General features: G+C 37.7%; 3 protein-coding genes across 5 annotated transcripts in view; 2 read left to right on the plus strand and 1 right to left on the minus strand.

Annotated features, from left to right (window-relative positions):
• The window catches only part of LOC122353848 (CSC1-like protein 2), a 28,037-nt gene extending 18,015 nt beyond the window's left edge, over nt 1-10,022 (plus strand). Inside the window, 14 exon segments of the mRNA XM_043251732.1 lie at nt 737-870; nt 1,773-1,910; nt 2,960-3,113; nt 3,258-3,364; nt 3,545-3,631; nt 3,837-3,902; nt 4,629-4,791; nt 5,581-5,602; nt 5,605-5,684; nt 7,339-7,507; nt 8,350-8,465; nt 8,571-8,648; nt 9,722-9,867; nt 9,869-10,022. Of these exon segments, the coding sequence (XP_043107667.1) occupies nt 737-870; nt 1,773-1,910; nt 2,960-3,113; nt 3,258-3,364; nt 3,545-3,631; nt 3,837-3,902; nt 4,629-4,791; nt 5,581-5,602; nt 5,605-5,684; nt 7,339-7,507; nt 8,350-8,465; nt 8,571-8,648; nt 9,722-9,867; nt 9,869-9,902 (1,494 nt within the window). The 3' untranslated portion in view covers nt 9,903-10,022.
• LOC122353835 (filamin-B) overlaps nt 1-21,142 on the plus strand; it is a 333,941-nt gene that overhangs the window by 120,415 nt on the left and 192,384 nt on the right.
• Nucleotides 11,517-20,289, minus strand: LOC122353859 (E3 ubiquitin/ISG15 ligase TRIM25-like). Of its 3 annotated transcripts, XR_006252063.1 has the most exons (8): nt 19,292-20,289; nt 18,126-18,708; nt 17,696-17,791; nt 17,396-17,629; nt 17,170-17,317; nt 17,037-17,084; nt 16,123-16,502; nt 11,517-12,601 (listed from the first exon to the last, which is right to left on the minus strand). XR_006252063.1 is itself a non-coding variant. In XM_043251749.1 (7 exons), exons 1-7 carry the CDS (start codon nt 19,402-19,404, stop codon nt 12,558-12,560), a joined length of 1,266 nt encoding a protein of 421 aa, XP_043107684.1. In that variant the 5' UTR covers nt 19,405-20,287; the 3' UTR covers nt 11,517-12,557. The 3 variants fall into 3 exon arrangements, 2 of the variants coding, with proteins under 2 accessions (XP_043107684.1, XP_043107683.1); XM_043251749.1 differs by lacking the exon at nt 16,123-16,502 and having other exon boundaries at nt 19,292-20,287; XM_043251748.1 differs by lacking the exon at nt 11,517-12,601 and having other exon boundaries at nt 14,702-16,502.

The raw sequence follows: 21,142 nt of genomic DNA on the forward strand, positions 1-21,142 counted from the left end.
TGTTTAAAAAAAATCCATTAGTGTGTGTGTGTGTGTGTGTGTGTGTGTGTGTGTGTGTGTGTGTGTAAAATCTGTTGAGATGTAATATAGTCAGCATTCATTGGTTGCTTTCATGTAAAAAAAAAAAAAAAAAAAAAAAGTGAATAATCACTTTTATAAATTCACTTAATTTAATTGTGTACCTCATAGATATTTAAATGTTAATTAAATAGCCTACATTTATTGGTTGCTTTTAATTAAACAGTTGTATAAATACTTAATTGATTTAAAATATACCTCAGTAAATATTGAAACAGTAAATAAATACTGAACATTAAATAATGAATAAGTTATTTGCTAGTTGTTGTTGTTGTTGTTGTTGTTGTTTTTAAATGCAATTGAAAAGTTACATTTAAAATATAGTGTTTTATGTAACTGTTTAATTGGTTATTTGAAAATAAAATTATTTGAATCATAATGCAAACTTCAAATATTCCAAAAAGGCATTTAAAAAGTCAAAACGCATTCTGATAATTAAAAATAAAAAATAATTATTTACATGTTTAATATTTTTGAATAGCTTTTGTTTTTAAGCTGCACTTTTGATGAACTCCCTGTAGGGTGTCCTTCATTTGTGGTTTGTCTGGGAATCGTTGGGAGGAACTGAAAGCTCTTCTGAGAGGAATTAATAGATGAATGGTTTCTGGAGGCTTGTGTCTGCTGACGTTCAGTGATCTGAGTCTTTGTGGTCTCGTAGGAGGAGGCTGTGAGTTATTACACCAAACTGGAGTCCAAACTGAAGGAGGAGTACAGGAAGGAGAAGGAGAAAGTCAACACCAAACCACTGGGCATGGCCTTCGTCACCTTCCAGAACGAGGCCATGACGGCAATGTGAGTCTGCCACCGGAAAACAGATAGCTCTAGCTATTAAAATATAGTATATGTCAAATATTAAAAGTAATAAAGTACTTCCATTAAGAACAACATTTTTTTAAATAAATATATATATATATATATATATATATATATATATATATATATATATATATATATATATATATATATATATATATATATATATATATATATATATATATATATATATATATATATATATATATATATATATATATATATATTATACACATACATACATGCACGCACACACACATTTATAAGTTGTACTTAATGGAAATACTTTATTACTTTGTATTACATTTAAGTAATTTGGAAAAAATATATAATATTCAATATACCAAAAACAATAAGTTCAGAATCCAATCAGAATCAAGTATTCTGTGTTTAAATACAGCTCTTTAGATTTATTTTTATTATATTTTTTTTTTATTTCAGTCAGTAATGGATGAAAATATTGTCCACAAATATTGTGTAAAATAATTTTATTTCATTATGTTTTGCTAAAAAACAATTATATTGTTTAGTGTTAAAAAAAAAAAAAAAAAAAGTCAGAGGTTCTTAATGAAGGTTAAAAAGGTTCAATGAAAGGAGAAACAAAGTAATAAAAAAAAAAAAATAAATTCATGGTACCCTTTAAATCCACTTAAAATCAATTACTCCAAAAAGCCATTTAATAAGTTTAAGTATATTCTGTCAATGTATTCTTTTTTTTTTCGTAATTCAATGCAAAATGTGCCTTGGTTGAATGTTGTTGTTCCTGTGTGTGTGTGTGTGTGTGTGTGTGTGTGTGTGTGTGTGTGTGTGTGTGTGTGTGTGTGTGTGTGTGTGTGTGTGTGTGTGTGTGTGTGTGTGTGTGTGTGTGTGTGTGTGTGTAGCATCCTGAAGGACTTTAACGCGTGTCAGTGTCAGGGCTGTAAGTGTCGTCTGGAGCCGCGCTCTTCTCAGTTCAGTGACGGTCTTCATGTGTACGAGTGGAGCGTCAGCTACGCACCGGACCCCCAAAACGTTCGCTGGTGAGCAACACACTCACTCACTCACACGTTCTCTCTCTTTCGATCGTATGCAACGGTGTCCACGGGGAAAAAGTGCACAAGAAAGCCAAATAGACTTTTTTACGTATACTTTTTATACAACGCACTTGTTTTACCTTCTGTATTGAAATATAATTCTACTTTCTTGATTCATAATTTACTGAAGGGCCCCATCAGTGATACAGAAAACAGACAAAATCACAGAAGCCAGTCATAAAGATAATTGTATTTTTTTAAAATACTTTTATTTTAATACCACCACACAATACATTTATATTAAATCCTAAATCCAGAAAAAAATGTGAAGAATTTCACAGAATTTCTGAAAAGATAAAACAATTTATGAGGCACTACTATTGTAAAATGTTAAAAAATTAAAATTATTAAATTAAGTTTTATGAAAAAGGCTGATCAGACGTGCTGTTTATTAATATTTAATTAAACCATTAAAAATAAATCAAACCAAAAATAAATCATAGAATGCTAAACATGTCGTTTTTATACTTAAATTTAATGAATTAAATCCTGTTTTTATGATTGAATTATGCTACAGTGAACAATTTCATAATTAATTCAATTGTTAATGTTTTGCGCATTTATTAAGTTGTAAATCACAGACAAGTGCGTTTTTTTAATTATTATATATTTCATAGAGCCCTACTATTGTTAAATGTTATAATACTATTTTAAAAATAAGTTTTATTTATTGAATTACCCAATTAAAATAAATGATTCAATTAATTAAATGTAAATAAATGAACTTAAATTTATTTCGTAAACCGATTATTTAATTAGAACAGAAAGCACAAATTAAAAAAATAAATTATATATAAAAAATTAGGTTACATGGAGCCCTAAAAGTGTTGTCATTTAAAAAAAAAAAAAAAAAAAAAAAAAGGAGAATTTAATGATTTCATAGCCTCTAACACTTAAACATACACTGCTAAATTAAAAATTGCTAATGCTAACATACACTGCTGATGTGTGTGTGTGTGTGTGTGTGTGTGTGTGTGTGTGTGTCCTGATCACAGGGAGAACCTGTCTTTGGGAGGGATTTCCTGGTGGCTTCGCTGCTTCATCATTAACTGCATCCTCTTCATCCTCCTCTTCTTCCTCACCACCCCGGCCATCATCATCTCCACGATGGACAAGTTCAACGTCACCAAGCCTGTGGAGTATCTGAACGTAAGGCAAACTCCGCGGATGGTTTTAAGCGTCGAGTCGGGTTTTTTTTATGTTTACGCCATCAGAGCAATGACCGAACACCCGATTTAGAGCAGGACGAACCCCAGATTAGCTGTCTGAATCTGTGTGTGTGTGTGTGTCTAGAACCCGATCATCACCCAGTTCTTCCCGACGCTGCTGCTGTGGGCCTTCTCGGCTCTGCTGCCCACCATCGTCTACTACTCCGCCTTCTTCGAAGCCCACTGGACCAGGTACAATCCCACATGACTCGGCAATAACCAACTAAACGCTGCCTCACCGATGCCAAAAATCATGAGGAGGTTAAGTAAACGTGCTCCGTGAAGAGATATTGTAAATGTCCTACTTCAGATGCATCGGCGGGAGCTCATGTGTTCAGCTTTCAGGTGATTTTGAGATGATTTGTTTCTCAGGTCTGGGGAGAACAGGACCACCATGCACAAGTGCTACACCTTCCTGATCTTCATGGTCCTCTTGCTGCCGTCTCTGGGTCTCAGCAGGTATGCCTCTTTCATTGAACACTTGTATCTGAGTGTCTTCTGAGTGTGTGTCTGAAGCTCTGATGTTTGGTGCAGAAGCTGACGAGTGAACTTCTCAGTGTATTAATCCGTACTAGTCTGATGGCCGCTAGCGCTCCTCGGGATAAAGCCTTGCTGAAACCACAAACCTCAATTTGGTTTTACTAAATGTTCTTCTCTGTGTTAGTTTGGACGTTTTCTTCCGCTGGCTGTTTGACAAAAAATTCCTGGCCGAAGCCACCGTCAGATTTGAGTAAGTTTTTTTTTTTTTTTTTTTTTTTTTTCAATTAAATTCAATTTTTAATTCAGGTTTAAAATTGACATTTTTATTTTATAAGTTATACATTTATTTTATAGTTTAAAATAAAATTTAATAATTACATTTTATCATTTTCATTATTTTATTTTATCAACATTTCTTGCCAATTGCACGATTTAATTAAAATATATATTAATGAAAATAATCTTTTTAATTATTTATTTTATTTTAAATATGCATATATTACTTGATTGCAATTCTGATGTTTTAATCGTTTTAATTAAAAATTTACATTTAATTTCATTTTATTATATTGTTTTGAATTGCTTAAACTATTTCCAATCGCAGCATTTTTATTTAAATACTCAATAAATTAAACGCCTGAATAATTTGATCATTTTATTTCTTGAAATGCTTCTTCTCACTTGTAGCATTTTAGAAATTCATTTCATTTAAGTAATATATGAATATTTCATTTTAAGTGAGATGTTTACTGCTTTTAACGTTTTCTTTAAAAAGGTACACGTGAATGATCTAATATTCTAAATGCTTAATTTACGTTTTTTATTGTTTTCGAAAAGCTTTTGAAATAACTTTCTTCATGTTTCTTGCATTTACATTTTTTTTTTCATATGCATATATTAATTCAATGCAATTTCTACTTTTAGTTGTTATAGTTTTGATTTAGTGCTCTTTATCTGATTTGATCTCTGATTTCAGGTGCGTCTTCCTCCCTGATAACGGAGCATTTTTTGTGAATTACGTCATTGCGTCTGCGTTTATCGGAAACGCCATGGATCTGCTGAGGATTCCCGGCCTGCTCATGTACATGATCCGACTGTGTTTGGCTCGCTCGGCCGCGGAAAGACGCAACGTCAAACGGGTACGGCCTTTCAAAACATCCGCGTGATCTTGGTCCTTGATTTGACTTTTATATCTTGTAATGCTCCGGTGAATCCTGCAACACTTCTGGGCCGTGCATCGTCTCAAAATAGATTTTATAGAGAAAGTAAAACCTTTTTAGGAATTGTTTTAAGACCATTAAATTGTTTTTGCATTGTGACGTTATTTCATGAATATTACACCCACTTTAGACTTTATTTTATTAATTCATTCAACCGTATTCATATATCCATTTATTCATTTAGTCATTCATTTAATTGCATTTTAATTTGTTCATATTTTATTAAATTATTTTATTTTAAACCAATATAAAAGGCAGACCAACAAATATTACCTAAATGTATAAATTATTTATAATTTAAATCTTTAATTATTTGTGTTCTTATTAATTTATATATTTATTCTTAATTTTTTCATTTAATTTAATTCTATTTAGTCATTCGTTTATATATTTAATTGTATTATTATTTATTTATTGAATTGCAGTAAGTCACAGTGGTTAAAATCTTAATGGTCTTTAAAATATAAATGAATTTTATTAAATTAAAAGTTTAATTAAAAGTTAATTTCTGAAATCCCTATATATATATATATATATATATATATATATATATATATATATATATATATATATATATATATATATATATATATATACTTTTATTTATTTATTTATTTATTTTTTTTTTTTGAGATTCATCTTCCCACAATGAGTTATTTTTACCTGCTGTTCATCTGGATGTGTGTGTGTGTGTGTGTGTGCGCGCAGCATCAAGCCTACGAGTTTCAGTTCGAGCTGCCTACGCCTGGATGATGTGCGTTTTCACCGTTGTCATGACGTACAGCATCACCTGCCCAATCATCGTCCCCTTCGTGAGTCAGGCCACGCCCACTTCCACATCAGCCCATTCACCAAACCACAGACCGACAGCCAATCAGAGCGAGGCAGACAGACGAGCAACAAGGATGAAAAAGAGGATGAAAGGAGAAATGCTGTGAATGACACGACCGAAAGAGTGTGTGTGTGTGTGTGTGTGTGTGTGTGTGTGTGTGTGTTCAGAGCGCCTCCTGCTGGCAGCTTATCTGCATGCAGCTTCAACGATGGAAAACGCAAGCTGCGCCAGCAGAGCCACCTGCCTACACGCCGCGTGTGTGTGTGTGTGTGTGTGTCAGATTAAATATAGATCCTCTGCCTGTGTATTCACTTCAAAAGCACATAAACAGGGAAGACTCGCTGCATTTGGGCGGTAATGTCTTTGTTTTCTGTCACCCGGCTTTTGCATGCTCGCAGTATTTCTAGAAGTCTCTCAGAAGCACACACAGGCTGGCGATGCATGACTCATCGCTGTTCTGCGGAGGAAACTTTATTTCCGTCTCTCCCACGCTGTAAACACAGACCGAGATGCTCATTTCGGACACGCCATCAGCCTCACGTCTGCCTATATCACACCCTGCGACTGAAAACACACTACGGGCTGATGCTAAAACAGACCTCGTGACATTACAATATTAATTCTGGGGACTTTGAGTCCTACTCTGAGCTCTTCTGTTCACCAGATATACTTTTAATATATTTTAGTTTGATTATCTTCTTGTTTGCTGGTGTGTAGGTCCGGAGAAAAGGCTAATTATAAGGGTTATTATCATGAACTAAACATTTAAAAATATATTCAAATATATAAAATAATAATAAATTATTTTAAGCTAATTAACAAGCCAGCATTTCTTATTTTTGTTTATTAATATACTAAAATAACTATTATACATAATACCATATTATATAATAAATACAAGGGCTTTCAAATGATTAATCACATATTTATATAAATGTATTTCATGTATAAACATAACTATATATATATATATATATATATATACACACGTTATTAAATATGCATGCATTTGTGTATATATATAATATTTATATATATATATATATATATATATATATATATATATATATATATATATATATATATTATATAATATTTATATTAATATATGTATATATATATATATATATATATATATATATATATATATATATATATATATATGTATATATATATATTAAATACACACAGCTTAAATATTATGTGAACAAATTTTATAGATAAAAACTAAAAGGAAAAAACAGCTAAAAATATAACTTTATGATTAAAGAGTATATTATATAGATGATACATTTTAGTAATTTTTGTTGTCAGAAAAATGGAAATCAGTATTATTTTAAAATCTAAATTAATGATTATTTACTTTTATTTTTAAGCTTCCAGTTTTTATCAATTTGTTCTCAATAGTTGTTATTATTATTATTATTATTATTATTATTATTATTATTATTATTATTATTATTATTATTAAATGCAAATGCTAAGCATAAAACCACATAATCCCAGGGGGTCCTAAAGCTTCTTTGTAGGTGCTTTAAAGTTAAGGAGGTGTTCCAGAGCAGATGCAGAGATTGACATAGAGCAGTGTTTACTGTGATCGGAGAAATACGACTGAACACCATCTGTGGTCCTCAGGACTGATGTACATGCTCCTGAAGCACCTGGTGGACCGCTACAACATGTACTACGCTTACCTGCCCTCCAAACTGGACAAGAAGATCCACTCGGGAGCCGTCAATCAGGTGGTGGCCGCACCGATCCTCTGCCTCTTCTGGCTGCTGTTCTTCTCCACCGTCAGGACAGGTGCGTTCACCCTGGAGCAGTAAACCACTCAGCAGCAGGAGATCTGGGGCAAATAGCAACACTTGATATGCATTGCTTTTCAAGGACAATATTTGGATTTTCTTTCACCCTCCGATTCTGTAACTTACCCACCGTAACCGTATCCACACGCCATTTTTAAATGCTAGTCTGTTAGCTTAACGCTGTACAACTAGCGAGGGCTTTTTTTTATTCTGTAACCAATAATAAAAAAAATTAAGGTTTAGAGCAAACTGTTGATTTTATAATACATAAAGTATACAAACATTTTTTTTTTTTTAGTTTCTCCTTCAGATTTCTTATTTTTAAACTTCCTACAAGTAAATGTATGAAGAGTTCATTTGCAAAAACTATATATATATATATATATATATATATATATATATATATTATTATTATATATATATATATATATTATTATTATATAATTATTATTATTATTATTATTTTTTAATACTTTATTATTATTAATTTTATATATATTATAATATATTTATTATTATATTTTATTTTTCCAAATCTAACACAATATTTTAATTGGAATGCTCTTTATATCTAAACTTTATTTTTGATTAGTAATATGCATTTCAAAGAACTTCATTTTGAACTTTTAAAGGAGATTTTCTCAATATTTTATTCCATCTCATCCAGATATTGTCCTGTCATAACGAGCCTTACATCGCCGGAAATATCATTTATTCAGTTTTCATGTGCTCTATGAATCTCCGTTTCCCCTCTCGACTGGTTTTGTGCTCCAGGGCCAAGATTATACACTAAAGATAAGTAGGGCATCCAAACGCAGCTCACTTCCTCTGGTTTCTCAGGGTTTTTGACCCCGACGTCCATGTTTACCTTCGTGGTGCTCATCATCACCATCGTGGTCTGTCTGTCGCACGTGTGCTTCGGTCACTTCAAGTACCTCAGCGCGCACAACTACAAGGTACGGGTAGCGGTCCTGCAGGTATGAGCTGGTACAGTCCACCGGGCGGTAGACTGTCACCTGACCCGAGCGGAAACACTCACCAGCGCCTCTGTCTCGTTACAGATCGACACCAAGGACACCGAGGCCGACGGAGTGGAGAACGGACGGCCTGCCAGATCCTCACCCTCCAACAAATCCCAGGTACATTCCCACTGTGATCCTAGTCATGCTTTCTTGAAAAGAAACTTTTTTCACTTTTTTTTTTTTTACTTTGAAAGGTAGTCAAATAAAATGTATATTAATATTATAATTAATTAGATTTTGTTTTAACAATTTAGTCATTTATAAACAATAATTAAAATTAATAATGAAATTATATATATATATATATATATATATATATATATATATATATATATATATATATATATATATATATATAAAAGTTACAAAAAAAAGCTAAAAAAACAGCTATAATATAACTTACTAAAATGTACCGTCCATATAATATACTCTTAAAATCATAATTTAAAAAAATCTAAATTAATGATTAATTTATTTTATTTTTAAGATTCCAGTTTTTATCAATTTATTATCTCAATAGTTGAGCTGTTTGCATTTGAATAAATTATTTTAGCAATTTATAGTTATTTCTAAACATTTACGTAAGGGTTATACAATTATACATAAGGGTAGTAAATGCTGTACAGAACTGTGTATGTATTGTTGATGCTATAATTTGCTATAAAATGCCTAATTATTATTAATAAAACAATATTTAAACTTAATATGATTTTTAATATCAGAAACTGATAGTGATTTAAATAATGAAAAGATTGTATGTATTGTTGCAATTATAATTATGATTTTTATGAATAAGTACAAATGATGCATAACGGTAGTATTTGTTGTACTGATTTAAATTGCTAATTGTAATAATACTAAAAATAAAAATACATTGTACGGGTCAAAGCGATAGATGTATCAACATTCAATTTTTTTGATTAGTATGTGCATCGAAGAACTTATAAGTTGGATAAATTTAAATTTAAAAAATATAAATTTTTTTAGTTTTTATGCAACCCTCAGATTTCAGGCCTTATCCTAATAGCTTATTTATTCAGCTTTCAGATGATGCATAAATGGACCTTTATGGTTTCATGGTCTGATTTCATATTCATTCTAGTTGACTCGAATCGCATTAAATGATTAATCCTGTTTTTCCACTTAATGCACATTTTAACAAACATGTGTTTATGACCATTTTTCAGCAGCAGATGTACATCGCCCAGGTCCTGCAGGACCCAAACTCTGACGAGACCGGAGCGGGCAGCGGAGAGGACGACGGCCAGGGGTCCTCGCAGGACGAGGAGATGATCAACGCCGGGAACAGCCTGAACGAGGCCGACTTCCAGTCCGGAGGACAGCCTCATCGCCAACGAGGTGCACCAGTAACGACCAGAGACCCGGCTCCGAACATCAGCACCTTAGAAACCCACGTCTGCCAAAACACTCAGACTGTACATAAGCACACGCTCGCAAAAAAAAAAACAAAAAAACACACATGCATGAAACGCGAAAAAAAAAAAAAAACGATCGCGGGACTTCCCAGATTTCCACGTTTGGATCCAGGAAATGCCTCAGGAAGTGGAATAACGGATGGGGATTTAAAAAAAAGCCGTTTTCGCAGCGCTCTTTCTCCCATGGTTCGCCTTAACAGCTATAGTAGTCAACGTCGCCGGCTTTATTTGCTCGCTTTTTCTTCTTCTTTGCCTAAACGATCGGATCTGGCATCCCAAAGGAAACGTGCAATAGCGAGAGCGTTTTCGGCTACAGATCTCGAACAGACTCGACTGACTCTCGGACTTCTCCCCCATGTACAGCATTTCCAGAGACCCCACACTCCTACCTTTTTTGTTTGTTCTGTTTTGGTATTTTTAACGCTCTTTTTGCCTTTAACGGACGTGTTCGTACGCCTGCGACGGAGTACCGGCGTTCCCGTCTTTTGTAGCGCAGTAGAAACCGCTAGCGGCGCGAGATGCGAAACGGCGACCGAGAATCCGTTCGATCGAGAAACTGCCAACTCGGATCGCAGTTTAGAAACCGGATCCCCGTAGTTTAGCGCGCCTGCTTCTGTACGAAATGTTTTCGGGAGAAATCTGCCGTCGGACAATGCGTCTAGGTACGAACGGCTGACTGGGTTTGTTTATTTCTTTTCTAGTTCGACGTGGCGAGATCGAAGTGCTGATATTAAGAGAAACGCACTGGCCATCGATTCGAAATAACGCCACCGAATAACAATTAAAAAAACCTAGCATAAAAGAAAATGAAGAATTATCATGCTTAACTTGAGGGTTTTGAGGCAACCCGTCTGCATTATGTTTAAATACGAAGTCCTCGTTCAAGATGTAGATGAGTTTTTCTTCTTTAGATTTGGAGAAACGAATGGGTGCCGTCAGAATGAGCGCTGATACAGTCTTCTCCAGACGGGAAGTGACGGACTGGATTGTTGTTTTATCGGCTCTTATTCTGACGGCACCCATTCACTACAGTAGAAGCTATTCTTCTCCGAATCTGACGACGATACACGAGACTAGCCTCGAACTGATGGGAATCCCAGTCTGAGAGGTTTCTAATGGAGCCGATCATGTTTTAGAGTGGCATATTGTCAATATAAAACAGAAACCCATTTGTTTTCTTACAGAAAACTGACCTTTAATGGATTAAATGCATGCGTGTCGACAACATGTACAGATCTGATGTACAAACCAGTTTTGTTTCGCAGTGTATTACAGACTTTAGTCGGGTGAAGAGAGACGTATAAATGAGTGTTAATCGTTTCAATCTAATAACCATCACTGCTGGCGTTTCATGAACTAGTCTGTTTTTGAGCATCCGGACTAATTTCTGTAATAATTGTTATTCTTATTATAACAGCATTTCATGTTTTCATACCTGCTGCTGCTGCACACTATTGCTCTAGATCGTTTTCTTTTTATTTATCGGCCTAAAACGACACGCCGCAGTGGTTTTCGTGACCCCGGAAGCGTCTGAAAACGATCCCGAGGGCGGGTCTGATGTCCGTTTACTGTGAGTTTTTGCACTGATGGTTTTTATTCGTGTCTGGTTTCCGCTACTGTATCCTCAAAAGCTGAAAAAAACTGGAGACTTTGAAGAAAACATGGTGAAAGTGAATCTCGAGGAGGATCTGTTACCAGTTTCGTGAACACGCAATACACTGGATTCGGCGAATAACTGCTACTGAAAGTGACTCGAGAATCGAAATCGAACAGCCTCAGGTGTTCTTTTATTTTCCCGAACGCTAAAAATGTTTACATCTGTGTGTTTTTACTCGTTTTCCCTCCGCATTTCTCATCGATGAAGACGCAAAAGGGTAACCTATGAAAGCTGTAGCTTCTTGGCGCGGTTCAGTTTGACACGTAGCTACATGCTGGAGATACTGACGTCGATTCGTGTCTTGCACGCTTTGCATTTCCAAAGGAAGGTCGTTTCTTGGTTTTCTGGTTCTGTGCCGTTTTTAAGGGCTCCCCTCACCGGCTTCTTATTGAGTTAATGAAGTGAAGTCTCTTCAGCATTCGGCAGTGAAGTAAAGAGCGGTGCGGGTATTTTTGTATAATTGTGGTACGAGAAACTTGTTTGGAGACGCAAATGTTCAGCCTGTCTAAGTATTTGATACCAGTCATGTATTAAAGATGTGTCAAAGCTAGCTGTAACGATGCTGTCGCTCAATGGATTTTTAATATCTTTTTGTTTGGTTTTATAAGCTAACCGTTTAAGTTATGCACAAGGTCTTTTAGAACGAAAACACTGGAGATGCGATATTTTTTTTTTTTTTTTGCGCAGGAGAATACGAGCTGTGCGTTATGCAAAGAATGAGTCGCAGTTTGTACAAAAGTTGTACCGTGTGTCTGAAAGGGGGCTGAGCTTTAACAAAACGTGAACCTAAAGCGGTTTCTGTTGCTCTAGTCCGCTCACACGCCGTAGGAGACGTAAACGGACTGCTCTAGAACCCGTGTGAGAGTTTTGACGCTCTTTTTCTGTCCGAAGGTCGTCCTTATGGTGAAGCGTTTGTCATCTTTGGTTTCTTGATCAATAAAAGTTGGTATTCATTCTGTGCACTTGATCTGTCGTTTCTTTCGGTCATGAAAAGGAAAGAAAAACAACAACTTAGACGTGAAAATTTATGGTGTGTTAATAACATGGGTATTACAGAGGTATTACAATTTGAAGAGCAATTGCAAACCACAAATACCAACGTGTGTGTGTGTGTGTGTGTGTGTGTGTGTGTGTGTGTGTGTGTACTCAAGTTACTACAGGCGAGTCATACCCTAGCACATTAAAACGCATTGGTTTGTTTTGCACGTTTTCATAAATGTTAGTTTAAATATGCAAAATATACATCATACATTTAAATATGTTCATATGTTTCCAGAACCAATATCTTAACATGGAATGAAGGCTAAAAATCGTGTTTTGTTTTACTGATCTATTAGAATCAACTTAACTGCATGTATGCTATTTTGAAGAAAAATAAAACTAAACGGGTATGATAAGTGATAGGCGCTTTTAATGCAGCTTTTAAACCCCTGAGAATCATTCGTTTCAGGTTTGGGGGGGATGGGGACTAGTTGCCGTCGTGGATGAGGCTGGTGGTGTCCTGCGCACACATCAGGGGTTTGACAGAGGGGTCTTTAGAGGTGTAGAGAGAGAAAAGCCGTGGTGATACTCTTTGGTCATTTTTGAACATGATGCTACTGATCTAATTGGATTCAATGATCTATGCTAAGCTGTGCTGAAAGTGCTATTGCCAGATGCAAAGATTTATTAACTCTGGGTGAGTTGGAGAATGAACAGATTTCCAAAAAAAGTGGAGTTTTATTATTATTATTATTATTATTATTATTATTATTATTATTTACCTGTGCAGCCATTCAAAAAAAAAGTAAATAAATGTTTCCCCTTCAGGTCTATGTGCCAGTCACATGATTTTTATTTTATTAACTATTATTATTATTACAGTTACTGTTCTATACTCTACAGTTCTGTAAGGTTTCACCTTTTCTACCACAAATAAACACCATTAGATGATTAGCTGTCAAGTTAAAAAAACATTTCTAGTCAATTTAGGGGTTTCTCGTCTGATTTGTTGTCATGGCTGTTGCTTGCCTGCATTACTGGCCCGGGGGTTTGGGCTCCCCCGCCTTAAATGGGCTTTTGGAGGAGAAGGCGGAAGCGAAGGGAAGGGGTTTGGGGTCGTCCGCCTTAAACAGGCTTGTGGCGGAACCGAAGGTAAGGGGTTGGGGGTCCTCTGCCTTAAACAGGCTTGTGGCGGAACCAAGGAAGGTAAGGGGTTAGTCCTCCTCCGCCTTAAACAGGCTTGTGGCGGAACCGAAGGAAAAAGGGTTTGGGGTCCTCCGCCTTAAACAGGCTTGTGGCGGAACCGAAGGGAAGGGGTTTGGGGTCCTCCGCCTTAAACAGGCTTGTGGCGGAACCGAAGGGAAGGGGTTGGGGTCCTCCGCCTTAAACAGGCTTGTGGCGGAACCGAAGAAGGAAAACAGGCTTGTGGCGGAACCGGGAAAAGGGGTTGGGGTCCTCCGCCTTAAACAGGCTTGTGGCGGAACCGAGGAAGGGGTTTGGGGTCCTCCGCCTTAAACAGGCTTGTGGCGGAACCGAAGGGAAGGGGTTTGGGGTCCTCCGCCTTAAACAGGCTTGTGGCGGAACCGAAGAACCGAAGGCTTGTGGCGGAACCGAAGGGGGGTTGGGGTCCTCCGCCTTAAACAGGCTTGTGGCGGAACCGAAGGAAGGGGTTTGGGGTCCTCCGCCTTAAACAGGCTTGTGGGGAAACCGAAGAACCGAGGGAAGGGTTTGGGGTCCTCCGCCTTAAACAGGCTTGTGGCGGAACCGAAGAGAGAAGGGGTTGGGGGTCCTCCGCCTTAAACAGGCTTGTGGCGGAACCGAAGGGAAGGGGTTGGGGGTCCTCCGCCTTAAACAGGCTTGTGGCGGAACCGAAGGGAAGGGGTTTGGGGTCCTCCGCCTTAAACAGGCTTGTGGCGGAACCGAAGGGAAGGGGTTGGGGGTCCTCCGCCTTAAACAGGCTTGTGGCGGAACCGAAGGGAAGGGGTTTGGGGTCCTCCGCCTTAAACAGGCTTGTGGCGGAACCGAAGGGAAGGGGTTGGGGGTCCTCCGCCTTGGCTGTGAGCTCCACTGGATGAGAATCTATTGGAGATAAACAATTATTCATGCCAGGTAACAGTTTAATTTAATTTGAAAGTGATATTATAATTTATTCGTATGATAAATGCTAAACCATTTTCAGTTACTTGTTCATGATTAAATAAGTGTTAATATGATTTTAATAACCTAAACATAATGATGTTTGACATTGAAATACTTCATATATACTTCTACTGCATTACTAGACATGATGAGAAATCCCCATTTTCTCTGATTACTGAAGTCTTTTTTGCCTATTGGTTTACCCTGCAGTAAACAAAAAATAAAAAAAATAAAATGGAAAGGCAGCAGAGCTGCACAAGCCTATGGCCATAAAGTCTCTTTTTAACCCTGGGCCGGTTCCCCCTGCATGCTGGCCTCAGCAAGTACATCTCTTGCCTGGAAACCATGCTCATAGAGATGGAGTCTCGCCTCTCAGCCCGTGCATATTCCTTTAGCCCCGTTCAAACTACAAGCTACACGCATCACAATACTATTTATTTCAGTGGATGGCTTTCTACAGACACAAACAACAGTGGCTGCTGGTGATGGATGGGGAGTGGCCAGCAACACAACAAAGTTCAGAATTCTTCAATTTGATGCAAATGATGAGTGATGCAACACTACTCCAAAGCCCAGGCCCTTGTAATTTCTCTGGCTGGGCTTCCTCTTCAAACCTCTAAAAAATAGTCAGAATGCAGCAGCGCGACTGGTCTGCAACGAGCCCAAAAGAGCCCATGTTACACCTCTCTTTATCTCCTTGCACCGGTTGCAGCTCACATCAAATTCAAGACACTGATGCTTGCACACAGAACAGCCACAGGCTCAGTCTCCGTCTACTTCCACTCACTATTACTAATCTGCATCCCCTCCAGAAGTCTGAGATCAGCTAATGAGCGATGCCTTATGGTGCTATCATAGAGAGGCTCAAAATCATTCTCCAGGACATTCTTATTTATAGTCCCTGGCTAGTGGAATGACCTTTTCACCCCCATCCTGAATGCTGGATCCCTATTTCAATGCATCATAAAACCTTCCTCTTGTACTTACTCTCCAGCTTGTACTTATTTGAACAATGTCAGAGGCTGGTGTTGCGAGCACTTCCTCATTTTTGTCTGCATCTTTATGATGAAACGCTTTATTTCTCCCCAACTGTAAGTCGCTTTAGATAAAAGCGTCTACTAAATGTAAAGTGGCTTTTGGAGATAATAAAACAAGGTCACTCACTTCAATTCATTCGAAGACCATGCGCTTCAGCGGCATGGTTCCCACCACACTATTGAGCCCTATGGTTGTTACGATTGTTCTGCTGGCTCAAAATGACTTAAGCTTCTACAGCCATTGCTGTACTTTATCCCCAAAAGGATGGTGGTCTCCATCCCATCCTTATCCTATGGCACCTGAATTATGCCATCGTGAAACAGCCATTTAGAATGATTACCTTAAATGACAACCTCTAGGGCAGATGGGAACTTGCATTCTGAACTGCCTCAATGCCTGGCTTGTTCCAGACCGGCCAGAACCTGAAGTAGTATCCCACAGGTCTCTTCTCCACTTCAGGCCTGGGGCTCACGGTCAATTTCGCAGAGAGCTTGCTTTTTCCCCAGCCAATGGATTATGTTCCTGGGAGCAGCTCAAATGAGGGCTGCAGTAGTGCCAGAACATGCCCTGGCCATACAGCAGCTCATGGCCTTCTTCAAAGTCCGAGCCTCTCTCCCATTCAGGACATTTTCAGAAGGGTCTCTGGTCATTTCTCTGGTACTAAGTCCCCATCATTTACCATGGATTTACTGTAGTAACAATAACCGCACCATGGTATTGCTGCAGAAACGTGTATATTTGTGTAAAGATTTACTGTTTTTAATGCAGACATGAATTAAATGCATTAAACAAGTAATGGAATATAATTACAGTATTTTTTGTGAAATCTTGTGTGCATTTGTTCATTCATACTGAATGATGTGCACACACTTCCTAACTCAAGCTAATACTACTATCAAATTTGTGCATTTCTAAAGAGACAAAAAAAAATATTATTATCATCATTATCATCAGGTAGCACAATCCTGTTTCTTGATTTGAAACAATACCAGTCATTATAGCATGCACAAACTAAGAAAATGTTAAGATATTTATTTTTTTCATGGAAAATGAACCGGTTACACTGCATTATCAAAAAAGACATCAGCAATTGAAGGAAAATGAGTTTTTTCTATCATTTCTAGAAATACAGTACTCCTTCCCTTATCTCTGAGAGTTGAGGTTACTGGTAACAAAGTACATTTCTCAATAAGATTCAGATTTGCTTCGGGTACAAACCGAGTTTGTACTGTAAAGTGTTTTATGGTTACTCACCTTGTGGTAACTGGCATTCAGTAGTCTGAAAGACCTGGATGGTTTTTACTATAGTAACCAAAAAACATACGCAGGTGAGTTTTAATGTCACATGAAAATTAAACTCTACTCATTTCTAAAATATACTATTTACCTCTTTTCGAGATATTTTCTGCCTCGTCTATGGAGAACTGCTGCAGTCTGTCTCCGAGCTGAGAGACCGATTTCACGACGTCGTCAAAAGAATGATTAGTGAGCGTGAAGCCGTCTGTAGATTCAGAGAAAGACACAGACGGCAAACTCTACAGAAACAAAAACCGTGTTTGAGAAGAATGCGGTTATACCCGCTAAGTAACCAGTTAGTGGATAAATGTGAACACCTTGAGGAAATGAACGTGATCCTGTGTCTCTGAAAGCCGTTTGAGCTCGGCGTCTCTTCCCCTCAGATCACTGAGCTCCAGCTTCACTCGCTCCAGCTGTTCTTCAACTCGACTCACTGCAACTCTTTCCTGATCGGTGATCAGCCGCTTCACATCAGAGCGGCATTTCTCAATGGAGAGGACGAGTTGGGTGAAGATCCTCTCAGTCTCCTGCACCGCTTCGTGAGCAGAGCGCTGATGGAGACGTCACAGTCACACAACGACCGGACCAAACGAGCTTTTTCTGCTTTCCAGACTCACCTTATGAGACTCCACGGCCTCTCTCAGCTCCAGGAGATCTCTCTCTTTCCGCTGGATTGTTTTCTGGACGTTTCTCTGCGCATCCTCGAGATACCCCTGCAGAAAACGGAGATATCGTTCAATTAATAAACAAAAGAAGTCTCTTCTGCTCACCAAGGCTGCATTGATTTGGTAATAGTGTAGTTATTCCGGTCTTCAGTGTCACGATCCTTCAGAAATCATTTTAATATGCCGTTGAAGACCGTGATTCTTAGGCTAAAAGAACAACATCTTCTAACATCTGTCGCTTTTGCTTCATTTAATGCATCCTTGCTGAAAGCTATCCTAAACGAAAAGCAAATTATTTAATGGCTACGTGACCCAATTACTCGCATCGGTTTCCCTAATTGAGAGAAAAAGCACATTGCAAATGAAGAGAAGGGAGCTGTACCTGTTTCTCTTTCCGTTCCTCTACAGCTGAGACGGCGTCGTGATTTTTGTGTTCATCCACCAGGCACATCGTACAGATACACCGCCGATCGGTACGGCAATAAACGTCCAGGATTTTATCGTGTTCAGAGCAGACCATCTCCTGCAGTCGTCCGTTGGCGTCCATCAGGCTGTGTTTTTTACTCCTGAAGAGATTCTCGTGCTGTTCGAGGTGCTCTTGGCAGTAAGAGCTGCGACACTCCAGACACGATCGCACAGCTGTCCGTTTAATCTCGGCGCAGGAGTCGCAGCGAACATCTCCAGATGCGGCTGGAGCGGCCGCCCGGGGTCTCGTCGCCCTCAGTTTCTCCACCATTTCAGCAATCACCACGTTCTTGCTTAGAGCGGGTCTCGGACTGAAGGTCTGCTTGCACAAGGGACATCCGTAGGTTGCCTTCTGATCGTCTTGATCCCAGACGTCCGAGATGCAGCGCATGCAGTAACTGTGTCCGCAGGGAATCGCCGCTGGATCCTTCAGCAGATCCAGACACACCGGACAGCAGAACTGATCCTCGGCCCAAGAGATACTGGCTTCTGCCATTTCACTGTATGAACGCGCACATTTTAGTGTGTGGAACTCTCCTTTGACTTGACTTAAATGAGCGAGTGACATATTTTAGTGAATGCATGCTTTCACTTGTAGCGCATTGGTTTGCTTTGGTACAACATGCATTATTTCTCATGGAGTAATATCGTTCTGTGCTCTGCCATCCGCAAGTTTAACACATTGATGCCACATTATAGCGCTAAAAATAATCATAAACGCGGTTACGATGAAGCATAACCACGTTTATGATTATTTTTAGCGCTGCAATTCAGTCATATTCTCCAAAGCGTATCTTATTTTGTTTGAAACGCTTAAAACTGACGGCATTTGTTCAAACGCCCTGTTAAAATGCGTTTTAAAAATATGTTCAAAACAACGCCCTGCTGCAGCGCCATGCTGAATTTAAAACAAACGCAAAGTGTGAAACGTTTACGGAATGCTTCAAAATAAACGCGAGCTATTTTATGCACACTTTCGTTTTGGGGGTTTCGGCAAAAACGAAACTAAAACTATGAATAGTCGCGTGAATAGAAAAACTAAATAAAAGGCCACAAAACGGTCACAGAGTCAGTCAGACTCACCTGTGTCTGGTGAAACTTCCCACACGCTCTTCTCCCAAAAGACACGAAGCAAGAGTCCGACCAGAATATGAGCTGAGCGCCCTTACTGTACCGTGCTGTACTTCTGAACGCATGCATTTCGATCCTCACGCCTCCGAAGTGCGCGAGACGCTCCGCCCTCGCCGGGTGCTCCGGATCACGTCCTATCAGCACAGGTGTTGCCAGGTTTCGTCGTTTTCATGTTTGTTTTCCATCATACAGGAGGAGACGGCAATGCAGCTCAAGCTCAGTCGAGAGGGCGGGTAAAGTGCGTTGGTGCGCTGAATCTTTTAATTGCCGGATTACAAACTTAAATGCATGCATTTGCGAGAGGCTTGCTTTTATTATGTATCGATGCATAAAAAAACTAAAACGCACACATTTTTAGATACTCTAAAAAATGTTTCATTTTCAAAATAATCAGTGGTGGACCGCAAGGAAGTGCGTTTTATTAAATATTCTCTAAAAATTAAGTACAAAGTTTTTTTTCTCCCACTGGACAGAAAGACAAAAACGACGCATTATTGTATATTAAACCCAAAAATATATGAAGTGCACGACTTTTAACATATTCAGAAGTAAAATGCAGCAGTAATATTCATCGGCGCCTTAAGCGTGTTAGAGTATAAGATAATACTTTTAATTAAAGGATAGTTTGCCTAAAAATTATTTTTGGTCGAATTATCCCTCAGCTTAATTTTTAAATATGATGTGGTAGTAGTTACTAAAAATGCAGTGGGACGTAAAAAGTCTTTGAAATCAAAATATACTTTCAAGCTTTGCAATCGTGTTGTAAAAGCTCCTTTTATGCGCGTTTGACCCGGGTTTTTGTGACCGGCAGGCGTCGCGAGCGCGCGGCGATTCGAGTCCTTCAGCGAGTCATTTTCAGAAGACATTGATTCGGTTCAAAGATTCGAAGAGGTTTTTCTGAAAGCGACGCACGCTTGAAAAAGGACAGCGGTAGCCATTTATTTAGAGATTTTATTTCTACAAAATTATTTAGTTTGTTTTTGTTAAACAAAGTAGTAATATTGAATTGCAACACAAAAAAAAATGTTGTTATATATATATATATATATATATATATATATATTTTTATATATATATATATATTACATTAAAATATGAAATATTGTGAATTTATTTATTTAATGTAAGTGGCCAGTGAAAAAAATATAAAAAATCACTACCTGTATACGTAAAAAAATACAAGAAATAACAAGTGAACAAAAGCGGAAATGTATTTTTGAATGATTAGTAATTATTTGTACATGTTTACAGACGTTATATTCTTTTTTGCTTTTCCTATTAATATTTTTTATAGTATTTGCTTCGATTTAAATTTAATCGTGTCGTTCTAGAACGTATGATAAAAACAGAGACTGTGGTTGGTCACGTGACTATGATTATGACAACATGGCGTTTTATTTCTATCGCACACATTCACGAGACTCATCTCAAATATTTAATATGCGCTTAAAATCCCCGGATGACTAGCCGAAAAATCGAAGTGCGAAATACTGAAAGCTTAAAACTTAGCGGCAAAGGTTTATAAACAATGAAAAGTTTAATTTATAAAATTGTGAGGAAAAGCTCGTTTTAGGAAGACATGGCAGCTAAAATGAGCTGCACACACATTTAGACAGAAATCGAGGGTAAAAGTGGGTTTGCAGGCCTAGATGTGCATCCGTACAAAACCTTAGTCCTTAAAAAAGATTTTTTTTACTTTAATTTCTACCGTAGCTGCTGGTACTGTAACTTTTTCACGTTTAATAAACGTAAATGTGCGTAAGCGACCCATGCATTAGAAGTCGTTCGCCAAAACCTGGCCCG

This window comes from Puntigrus tetrazona, chromosome 11 (genome assembly GCF_018831695.1).
Source record: "Puntigrus tetrazona isolate hp1 chromosome 11, ASM1883169v1, whole genome shotgun sequence".
Taxonomy (NCBI): domain Eukaryota; kingdom Metazoa; phylum Chordata; class Actinopteri; order Cypriniformes; family Cyprinidae; genus Puntigrus; species Puntigrus tetrazona.